At 39.2% G+C, this 12,404-nt stretch overlaps 1 protein-coding gene across 2 annotated transcripts in view; it reads right to left on the bottom strand.

Annotated features, from left to right (window-relative positions):
• The window catches only part of Inpp4b (inositol polyphosphate-4-phosphatase type II B), a 400,041-nt gene that overhangs the window by 159,329 nt on the left and 228,308 nt on the right, over positions 1 to 12,404 (bottom strand). For both annotated transcript variants that reach the window (XM_038312818.1, XM_038312820.1), the window contains exons 11-12: positions 1,127 to 1,257; positions 663 to 767 (exon numbers count right to left, since the gene is read on the bottom strand). In XM_038312818.1, coding sequence (XP_038168746.1) covers positions 663 to 767; positions 1,127 to 1,257 — 236 coding nt within the window. The remainder of the gene's footprint in view (positions 1 to 662; positions 768 to 1,126; positions 1,258 to 12,404) is intronic.

Below are 12,404 nucleotides of genomic sequence, written 5' to 3'. Positions count from 1 at the left end.
CTGAGTTTGATCCTTGGTTGAAGGAGAGACGCAATTCCTGCAAACTATTCTCTGACCTCTGCTTAGGTACTCTAATGGTGCCTGCACACATATACACATCACACTCACACACAAATACATTAAATGAGTGTAATAACAATTTTAAAAAAAAGTAAGGATTTTATAGAACAATAAAAAAAATGTACTGTATCAATCACTTGAGATCCAGCTCCGCTGTGCTCTGAGAACCCACAACTTACTCATGAACAAGAGATCAAACAAAATATTCTGCCACCTTCCATTCACTAAATTTCACGTACTCACTTGTTCCCACAAGAAAGAGTATTGCTGTTAACAGTCACTAAAGCACATGAGCAGGGTAGAGCTTCACTCTGGAGTTTAGGCCTCTACCAAAGATAACAACAGAAAAGTTTGTTTCCTATTTTTCTATTTCGGGAGATGAGACTGGATTTTCATCTCTAAGTCAAGTCAGATGCCACATGTGTAAGCTTCCATGAAACGCGGAAACAGTGTTGCTTTGTTTCGTCGCTGAGGGCCAACATCAGCTTTGGCTGTTTCATCTTCCTGCCACCCTAACTCAACTTTGGTCTCTGCTACCATCAACCTGTTAAACAAGCACACACTGTGACAGAACTGGACACTCCCAGAGGAATATCAGATACCTTTGAGGTGAGGGCCGTGCACTTGCATCCGCTGCAAGTGTAGATTTATTGGAACAAATTCTAACGTTTTCTCTCCTTTGCTGCTGCTGGATTTGAAAGAGGACCCTAGAAGAAGGAAGATTAGAAATGATTAGCAAATGAATAAACAGATCCATAAACACACATGAAATATGTGTGTGGTCAAGGACACATTTGGCAAAAATGAATGATCTTACAAGAACTTCAGAAAGGAAAATATTAGGTCCTCCACTTTCTTCACAAACATCAATTTTAAAATTCTTTCCTTTATTATAATATTACCATAATAATACCACAATGCAGAGCAACACAGCTCATGCTCCCTTGCATTAGCTGACGAGACAAGAGAGCGACAAAGAGTTGAGTCTTCGCTTCTCTCATCTCCACAGCAGCCATTCCAGCTGTTGTTTCCACAGGACGTTCAGAAAGCAGTCGCTGCTCCATACCTGTTTCCTTGCTAAGTTCTGTCAGAATGTCTTGGTACATTGTCACCATTTGATCACAGTGAGTAAGGACATTTTTCCGTAGGTTGTCCCAGTGTGGAGACAGGTCACCAAGCTCTTTCAACTCCTGGTTTCTGTTAAGAAAACAATAGAACATATATTTTTGTCTTTTATTTCAACAGTCAGAATTATTAATTAGGACTATCAGATGAATAACAAATTTTTCAATGCCCTTCTTAGGAAACTCTGACTTTGTCAGCTTGAAATAAAAAATAATAAAATAAAACTATAAGAAGTTTAGACTATAAAAATCCAAAAAAAGTGAACTTTTTGATGAAATCTCACATACAGAAGATTTGGGTCAGCTCCCTTGTCATTAATTTCTCTCAAGGGCAATTTCAATTCTCTGCATGCATGTGTGTTATCTCGGCTTTATCCAGAGGAATACCTAATCCTGCCATTTAGGTTGAAGTTACTAACTTTTAACCAAATTCTAGCCTTTAGCCAAGTTAATTTAAATAATCAGATTGCCTTTTAAGAGTGATAGTGATAAATGGTCAGATACACTGTGCAGTTGGATGGCTCCTCATTTCCATGACCTTTTGCTGGCCACATTTTCATGACGCTAATTTAACCAGCGATAATGAAATGTCTTTGCTATTTTGGACATGAAACATGCTAAATACCAAGCTAATAAATTCAGAAGATGTAGAATCTTTATTATAGGAATGTTAAGTGCAAGAATAATTGATGGTGTATATAAATGTGCTTGTTTGCTGGTCTTTGTTGTTGCTTTTGCTTTGTTTCAATGGGACTGTGATGAAGTCCACTCCATCTTTCATGTGGTCTTTACAGTCATTGCCAACATTAATCTCACTCTCAGCTTTCCCAAAGATTATCTTTCATGACACAATATTCATTGGAGAAGTAATTAATCAATAGTGAAATAGACGGTTTAAGAAGGAAGAATCACATTCTCTGACCTCAAATCATAGGATGTTCAAATTGAGTGCAAAAGAATGAAAAGACATGCATGTGATTCCAGAAAGTTCCAGAATTCCAAGCCTAGAAGAAGCAGGATAAGAAGGTTGGGTCTGAGATAGAGAGTTGTGTGGTACATAAACTTAACTGGTTCTCGTCTTCACTTTATAGTTCTATATGAACATTAGTGCTTAGTGTTTCTATGTACTATGAATATATATGTGTTTTTGATTTATGGTGCCTCTGTGTCTTCATCAGAAATACTAACTAAAGGTTTAAATGATGAAGAAAAGGAGGACACATGACAATATCTCTGAACTTCATGTGGTATGAGTCCAAGTGGTTATGCATGCCCTTGACTATGAGATGTTTTCCCGAAACATGGTCCAAAAAGTTCAGCTTTCTATGGGGTGGGAATGACTCGAGATAAACTGTCAGGATTCCACAACAGATGGGATGAAATATTGCATGTATGTAACATGTCACAGTCTTGCAGAGAAATGCACAGACAGGCCTGGTCGTTCTAACAAAGACACCGAGAGGCACACATACAGACCCATCAGCACAGGGTTAGCTGACACTGAGAAAAGCTCACACAGAGGCTGAAACCAGAGCAACAAAACAGCAAAAGCTGCACTGAGCTTCTGTACAGTTAAACAGATAATTGAAATAAGGTAATTATATTAACACATTAAACTGGATTAAAAAGACTTTAATAGGCAACAGAAATGAGGGAACCTCACAATCAGGAAATCAGGACTGTTTATTTTCAGCAATGTTTTGATATTGTAATTTATTGCTAAGTGAGCCAGACTTCCAAGTTCAAACACTTCTTTCTATCAAATTCTCTGTCTATTGGCTTAGAGATTTTCTATAGCACATTCATTTTTCTACACTTACGTCTTTCCTATTCTACAAGAAGTTCAAGAACAGTTGTTCACCTAGGAAGAGAATATTTCAACTGAAGCATTGCTTGATCAGATTGGCATATGGTCATGTCTGGTTTGCCTGAGGATTTATATGGGAGAGCCCAACACACTGAAGGTAGCACCATCTCTAAGCAAGTGGGTCCAGACTGTATAAGACAGCTAGCTGAGTATGTTCCAGGAAGTGAACCACGAAGCAGCCTTTCTCCATGGTTTCTACTGCAGTCCCTGGCTCAGCTCCTGCTATGACTTCCCTAAAAGCTGAATCGTGAGCTAGAAGTATAAGACAAATAAACCCTTTGCTGTTCAGATTGATTTTTATCAAAATGTTTCTGGTCACAGCAAAAGAAAGCAAACTAGAACACAGTGTAGTCCAACACTTTGTGATATATAAAGACGATGAAGTCTTAATGTATCATAAAAATAATTCTAAAAAGTTATATATATATATAAATAAAGTGTACACTTTGATTTTTTATGTATGCATGCATTATTACAATATTCCCTGTCTCCAATAGCACAATACTTCCTCCCAGAGAACCACTCCCCTGCCAAGAACAATCTCCTGTCATCCCTGGACTTCCCTCACTAGTATCTTCATCTTACATAATTCTCTAGCCTGTCTCCAACTCCACCTTGTCCTCTAGCAGACAAAAAGGAAACAGAGGAGGTTGAGAAGAACATGCTGGGTATTGAAATATTAGTAATCACAGGTCCCTCCCATGTACAAACATCTGCAAAGAAACAGATGATGGCTCAGGCTTGCAACACAGATAGTTCATGCTCTGTAGGTCAGGACATCCCATGCACAAAGTGTGGCATTCTTCAAACTCAATGAATAATTGAGACAGATTCACAGCAATAACTTTAGGAACTACCTGCTATCTCTGTGTGGTTTTGTAACATCCTATCTAAATATTTCAAAAGCACCAGCTTTTTCTGTCAGGAGACATGCAGGTTCCTCCAAGTTATTACGGTCCCCTGAACCTTCCACAGCATGGACTAATAACAATCCTGCCCCATGTGGAAACACATTCACTGAATAATACAGAGACAAAGCTGTGCAGAGTGAAGGCAAATAACTGAACACAGAATGAGTCTCACAAAATCTTCATGTAAAACAACCAAACCTGCTTTTCATGTTTTATCTGCAATGCAGAAAACTTGCATGGGGGCTCAGTTGGTAAATGGCATTGATACCATGCTCCCTGTTCCCTGGGGCAACTGTGAATAGAGCAATGGAGGGCAACACTAAGCCAAGGCCCAGCGTGGGGACAGATACCAGCCCTTCACCTTCACCTACACACCTCCTCCCATGAAGCAAGCTTGCATTTGATTTCAATGTCAAATTATGTTGCAAGAGGCAGGATATTTCTATTGCAGCAAAAAAAAAAAAAAAATGAAACAGGACTTAAGGATAACTGATGTAGGACAATTGTCTATATTCTGTCAATTATGTTTTAAATAAACACTGATTGGCCAGTAGCCAGGCAGGAAGTATAGGCGGGACAACCAGACAGAAAGTAGGCAGGTCAATGAGAACAGGAGAATTCTGGGAAGAAGGAAGCTCCTTCTGCAGTTGTGTCCAGACACAGAAGCAGCAAGATGTGAATACTGTGACTATACCGCTGAAATATGTACTGAGCCATGTGGCTCAGTACAGATAAGAATAATGGGCTAATGTAATATAATAATATAATAATGTAATGTAATAATGGGCTAATGTAAGTTATAAGAGTTAATAAGAAGCCTGAGCTAATGGGACAATCAGTTTATAGTTAATGTAAACCTCTGTGACTTCTTTGGGACTTAATGATGTGGGAACCGGGCAGGACAGAAACTTCAGACAACAGATAACTAAAGAAAATTTTAAGACTGATGGGAGGGGATGGGTTGTAGAAGAGGAGGATTCTAACATGGCTCACATGTACTGTGAGTGACAGCCACTTAGAAATTGTCAGTTACCATAATATTATATGTCAATTCCTTATTGTAAAACAAGCAAATGTACATACATATGACTATATATATACATATAATAAGATATGTATATGAATAACTTAAGTATGTATATGTATGTATGAATGAAAAAATAGTATGTGAGTCTCTATAGGAATATATCCTATATATTTTCTCCAAGGAACACTGATACCTAAACAATACTTCCATAAAATATACTACATTTCTCTCTGCATGAGGCCAAGGGTGGCAAAAGCAATTGTAATGGCAATGAGGGAATAGAGAGAGAAATATCTGAAATATAAGCTGTTCAGCTCCTTCCATGAGCTTTTACTCCTCATCACTGACTTCACAAATATTCTCCCAAGTCTGCACAGTAGAAATCATTGTGGAGATGTCCGACTTGGCGATGGGCTTCTGAAAGCACAGGAAATGTCTTTCCTTCTCAAACAAAGGCACATGCATGAATACATTTATATTAGAAGGGTATATCCACAATTATAATTTTTAAATGGGTTCATAAATTTTAAAAAATTCCTGAAATGATTAAGAGCAATTATTGCAACAAGTATCTGAAACTAGCAGCTAATTCAGTTTAAGAATGTGGTCAGACTAAATTGCATGACAAAAATTTATATTCCAAAGACTGTGACTGAGTAACAGGACAGCAAAACTGTATTTTAAATTGTTATTGTTGAAGTAAATAGAAATATCTTCCCAGAATGCGCTCCATAAAACTATTTTGTGGAGTAAAAATAGCTATACAATTTAAATGTAAGACTTTGGTAGTTAGAATATCATAAAGCCACACGTGGGTGGGCACGAGAAGCAAGTTTAACCATCAAGCTGTTTCCATTTATTAAGCAAAATTAGACCTTAAATCAAACCCACAAGAAGTCGCAAAAATTATCTGTGAGGGAAAAAATTAAATAGTAAATGACCAGGGAAGAGTAGAGCCGTAAATGATTGGTGGGCAGCTTCAGGTGCATGAAGGGTTAGGTGGCAGCATAAAGCCAGCAGAGTTTAAGTAGCTGTCAGGTTTCATGGTGTGTTCTGCCCACAATTGAAAATGTGTTTCAGCCGATACAGGGATGACAATTCCATCCGTAAATGGCAGGTTTCTTTTTTTAACATGCATTTTGTAAATGACTGTGTATTTAATGCTGTAATTGATGAGCCACTATTACACCGAAAATGATGGAACCTTCTGAGTGGTCATTCACTCTGATTTTCATTTGACATTAAAATAAATGGTTTCTCCACACATAACAAGGTTTCAATTTATATGCAAAGACTGGGAACTAGAACACAGTTATTTCAGGATTAAGTTGTAATCACAGAATCTGTTTGTATGTGATAAACAGTAGGGTTCTATAATTTAATTTTAGGCAACTGCATTAGAAAACACGAGGAGCAATCAGCATACCTTGTTCCAGGCTAAGAGTCTATTTGTTACTCTTGATAAAAGTGAACTGGTGTTTGCATCTAAGCAATGTCTTACTCTTGTTACTGTTAGAGGTCACAAAACATGAACAGCAACTACTTAATATCTTAAGCTCCATGCTGCAGTGTACACTGCATGGAGTGATGGTTTCTCTCAACCCCTCTGGCCCATGCCAACTTGTTTGCAGGAGTCATGAAAAGCACAGACTAAACACATTCTACTCACTTTCTCTTATTTCCAAGTGAGAAATATTTTTTTTCTAAGAAAGTATCTAAGTGGGGTCTTATTTCGATACCATCCAACTCCAAAACAAGCTTCTTTAAATATTCTCCAAAGTGCATTTGATACATAGTTCTGACTGTATCAACTACTGCAAAGTCCAACATTACAGAAAAATGTTTCTGGTATGTATTTAACCAGCTTCTCTATGTGTGTTACTGCTCTAAGCACCTGAGACATTTCTTCTTTCATTACTTGTAACATGGTGATGAAGGTACAATTATCATCACAATCATTATCATTTTACAAATGAGGAAACTGAGACTCAGAGAAGTCAAGTAAGCCATCCATGGTCACTGCCTGGTGCAAAGCCAAGCTGGCATTGCTCCCAGACAGTTTGGCTTTAGACCAGATAAAGGCTAGCCAGAGCTGCATGAGAAAATATCATACTCTGGTTTATCGATGGAAATGCAGTTGTAGAGACTTCTGAAGCCTGTGAATCAAAGAAAACATATCAGCAGTTTGGGTCCCCTGATGCCTGCCCCTTACCTCACAGAACATTATCTCTATTGAGCCATATCATTGGCTATACTTTGTAGGTACATAATCTTGCTTTTTTTTTTATGTCCAGATTTCCCCTGTTTACATAGCTACTGGCCAGGTTAGATAAGGGTTATTAATAAGGTAAGGGCTAAGCCAGGCGTTGGTGGCGCACGCCTTTAATCCCAGCACTCGGGAGGCAGAGGCAGGCGGATCTCTGAGTTCGAGGCCAGCCTGGTCTACAAGAGCTAGTTCCAGGACAGGCTCTAGAAACTACAAGGAAACCCTGTCTCGAAAAACAAAAAACAAAAAAAAAAACAAAAAAAAAAAAAACAAAAAAATAAGGTAAGGGCTTCATTGTCCCCTAACTGTAATGATTGTTCTGTCTCTTTAAGAGACAAGCCATGCCCATTCCCTCCCCCATTCGCTGAGGCAGGCAGGTCTCCCTTCCTGCTTGCAGCCTAAGTCTCTCTCTCTTTTCCATCTCCCTCTTGGAGGGCACCTTGGGTCTCTCTCTCTCTCTCTCTCTCTCTCTCTGTCTCTGTCTCTCTGTCTCTGTCTCTCTGTCTCTGTCTCTGTCTCTGTCTCTCTCTCTCTGCCTCTCTGTTCTTTTCCCCTTTTCCCTTCCCTTCCATAACTACTAAATAAATATCCAACCTCACTCTGCATGGTGTGCCTTCTCCATCTGTCTCTTGCCCACTGCTGGAGACACTGCCAGGGACCAGCCACCTTCAGAGACCTGCAGCATGGTCTCATGCACAGTCCCTGCCTAGGACTGGCTGCTCTCGGGACTCCCTGCCTACTGCCTGCCTCTGCTGGGGATCCCACATTAAGCTACTCTGGGATCTGCAGCATTTTTTTTAATAATCCATTACACTAACTACCTCCAGAGGTCCTTTCTCCAGTACAGGGAAGTTGTGGGAGTATAGCAACACCCAAACAGTTGCTTTAACTACTCTTCTATTCTGCAATGACTTGGATATTTAATTCAGCATCAAAGCCTGTGTGTTGAAAGTCTAGTCATCGGCTGTAGAGGAGACATTGGGAGACAACTGGGATGTTTAGGAATTAGCCGGAGAAAGTTAGATCTCTGGCATCAGGTTTTTGAAAGGAGTGCTGGGACTCTGGATCCCTTTATCCTTTATCCCTTCACTTTCCTGGCTATGGTGGGGGCCCACAGATGTGACCCTGTCCCACCTTGACTAAAGGTCAGAGAGTTTGAGCTTATTTTTGCTTTTTCAAAGTTGTTTACTACAGGCGTGTCTACTGTAGAAGCCAGCCATGATAAGCTAAATATGAACCAAGGGAAGTTCTTTACTTCCAACCATTACCACCTGCCAGAGTAGGTCTCAGCCATAAATAAATTTAACAGAGGCCTGAGTCTCAGTAGTTTACCCTGAAGCAATACCTGGCTGCAGGAAGAACCACAAACTGAGATTACCTGAGCACCACCCAAGAACAGACCATCCAAAGGAAATGCCTAACATTCCAACAGCTGTAGATAGGACCACCTGCCCGCACACACTCACCAGGACACCTCTAGACAAATGTCAGCCAATCAGGGATCCTGAACTTCAGAACCCCTCACCCCCACCTTTACTATTATAAAAACTCAATTCTAACTGAGCTCGGGGCTCTCCGTTTATTCCAATACGTTGGACATGCGGAGAGACCGAGTTTGCAAACTTGCATAAAATAAAGGCTCTTTGCTTTTACATAAGGGACTCGGTCGGTCCCCTTGTTGGCTTTTGGGAAACTTCACGAATACAAACAAGAGATCCTGACCTTGTGTGATTAATTATTATTTTGAATTTAGAGATGGATCCCGCTCCACCATTCTATTCCTGCTCCTTCAAAGGAGATTGGCAGGAAGTTCAGGGAGTAGCTGCCTGCAAGATACTTGGTTTATTCCTTATATCACGTCAAGAAAGTCTGTTGCCTCCCCCTCCCCTTTTAGAGTGAATTATCTAAGCATGTGAGAAACAAAACAAATGTGGGCGGGTTCAGTATTCACTGAATTTCCTTCCCAATCCTGTTGTGTGTTTCTGTCTTTTGTTTCTCTTATATCTTTGTTCCTTTTGCTTAACAATTCTAATCCTCATGCTTCTACCCTGGAATGTGCGAATTTCACTGAGGCTGGATCCCAACAGGCCACCAATAGGGAAATAGGTGTCTTCTGCCTCCCTCCCTCTCTTCTCTCTCCTTGAGTTTACCAATCTGGGAAAAACATGAACAGAGTAGCACAAAAGTAAAAAGAATGACGTTGCCCTGAAGTCCAGCAGGCAGAATGAGAAGGGTGTTATGCTACTCTTCCTCTTATTTTTAAAGGGCAGGGCACACCAACTGGTTTTCCAATAGCAAATGGCCATTCCCCCAAACATATATACAAGTTGCGTTATACAGAGCAGGTTTTGGTTAAGATTAAACGTGTTGTGCATATACATATATACATGCAACAACAATTAATGCAATGGAAGCCATGAATTTGAATGAAGACAGAGATGGGTATCTGGGAGGGTTTAGAAGGAGAAAGGGAAAGAGAGAAATGTGGTGATTACCTTATAAACTTAAAAATAAAAAATACAGATTCAACTGCTAATTATCTTGGATCAGTCCTATCTAACAAAATTCTGTAATAACTGTGTTGTATAATTTGGCAGCTACTAGCCTCAAGTAGAGATGGCAAAACTGAAATATAACCCAGGGGAATAACATGAAATTTTAATTTGATTTAATTGTAATAAATTTAAAGAAGGTTTAAATAGCCACGAGTTGCAAGTGTTGGATAGTACAGTTTTAGTGTTGGAGTAGGTAAATGGTGAAGGAATCAGGAGAGGAGCTAGAGTCTTAAGAGGCCCTTGAAACCCCCACTTGAATTTCAGATGCACTTTCAAACAGCCTGTCACAGGACTCACAAGTGAACCAGAAGACAGTGTGGGGCTGTCACACTGGCCTCTACAATGTTCATTTTTCTCAGGGAAAAGATAATATTAACTAGCTAGATATATACTAAAGATAGTTTGACATAAAAATCCAAAAGTATCATTAGCAAACTTGAGGTGTCCTTCCTTTTATATTGTAGAATTCCTGAGACCCTAATACTTGATGTCATGATGCTAGAGATATACCTAGCTGTGCCTTTCTGTTTTAAAACAATCAGAAGCTGAGAATAAGAAATGTGTTGGCTATAAGGACCACAAAGAACAGCCCCTTGAAACTCACTCGCTAGTGCTATAGCAATGCATTGTGCTTCTAAACCCGCGGGCAGAAATGCTTGAGTCATTCTTGACAAAGCTCCTTAAAGTTTGAAGTTTAAGGCAACATGTTTGATCTCTACTCTACCTTATGATTTTCCAAATACTGGACTCTATTAATAATTTTGAGCTTTCTCAGGAAAAAGTGATAACATTAAAACTAATATAATATGTATAGAGCTACCATTAATGTACAGAAACATCAACAGAAAATTTGAAGTATTCTTTTTTTATATATTTCAGAATACCTGAGACCCCAATGACTATGAGGTCTGATTACTATTCCTAAATCAGTATCTCAGAATCAACCGCCCCCAATACAGTGGAGAGAAAGTGGGTCCAATCTATTTTTTATCTCTGGGAATTTATGACACAGAATATTTATGCTGCCAGAGATGCTATTAATGCTATTAATCTTGAAGGTATATACAGACACATACAATATGCTTATTTTTGTGCCTCTAAAATTATCACCTTTCCATTGTAATAAGAAAGAAGAATAATAACTTTGATCATGTGGCTGCATGTTCATTATTTATTATGCTAAGGCAAAGAATCTCAACATATTTAAAAAGACATGTGTTTATATACCAGGTATATGTCATTCATTGATCATTTTCCACATGTATGCACATTACTTAGGGTTTTTTTTGCACTTGGAAGAAACTGAAAATTTAGAATTGCCACACAGCTGTTCATCATCACTGTGTGAATGTGGAAGTCAAAGGACAACCTGCAGGATTTAGCTCTACCTTTCTACCATGTGAGACACAGGTATCAAACTCAGGTCACCAGGTCCAGGTAGAGCAGCCAGTGCCTTTTTCTGATGAACCATCTCACCAGCTCAATATATAACTTAATGTTCATGACACACTCTCTCCTAATAATTTTATATAAAGAATCTTGGCATGATAGGGCTGTAGCTGTAGCTCGATAGTAGAGTGCTCACCTAGCATGGGGAATTTCAGGGTTTAATTCACAGTGCCTCAGAAAAGCAAATCAAATCAAAAAGAAAAAAAAGGATAAATCACACCAGGACAGAATCCTGGCACAACAGAACAAAGTTATCCTTTTTAGGTAGATTTCACCCCATTCTTTCCTGTGAGGATATTTTATCATCAAAACAGTAAAATATAACCCACATTTCGTTGCCAGCTTGATGACACAAAAACGACACATGACCCCTCATAAAACAATGAACTTAATGACACATAGTATCTGCCCTCTGTGCCAGCAGTTGCTAGGTCAAAGGCACTCAGGTGATGAACCGCATGCCACTGTGCAGCAGCATCACATAAAGAAAAGTGAGCAGAAGAAGGGGATTTATCAGGCATGAGCCCGCACCAGCATCAGGATGTGATGCCGATAATTCATTCTTCTGGATCCTCAGGGTTGGGTTCTCAACGAGAGCAGGCAAGGAAACAAAGATAAATATGTAAACTGAGGGGCTTGGAAATGAATTCATCATCTGTGAAACTCATCAGTTTGGGGATGGTTTGATAAATATGTTGACTAGGAAGAGTGGCTCACCCCTCAAACTCATCAGTCTGGGGATGATTTGATAAGTATGTTGTCTAAGAAGAGGGGCTCACTCCTGATTGCTGTTCACTCTAAGCCGTGTTTTTTTTTTTTTTTTGAAGTCTGTAAAGATTTTTCTCTCTCTTTTTCTTTTTTGCTTTTTCCAAGTATGTACACTTCAAAAGACACGGGGAAAGGTTTGTGCTTCAGTTGTGTGTAACAAACTGGACTTATGACAAGGATGGAGACTTAGGTAAATAAAAGATCAAGTTTATACTCACAGAGATCATGCTTATGCTATAACAGACTGCATGGAAAAGAGACTTTCTCCCTGGTAATAAATGCCTTTGGCAGTGGCAGCGGTGGGGGGGAATATGTAAGTTCATCTTTAAAAGTCTTAAGAATTAGATAAAGTTATTTTGCAAGAATCCTACTGGTTC

This window comes from Arvicola amphibius, chromosome 15, assembly GCF_903992535.2.
Source record: "Arvicola amphibius chromosome 15, mArvAmp1.2, whole genome shotgun sequence".
Taxonomy (NCBI): Eukaryota; Metazoa; Chordata; class Mammalia; order Rodentia; family Cricetidae; genus Arvicola; species Arvicola amphibius.
This window is presented reverse-complemented; position numbering and strand designations above follow the sequence as displayed.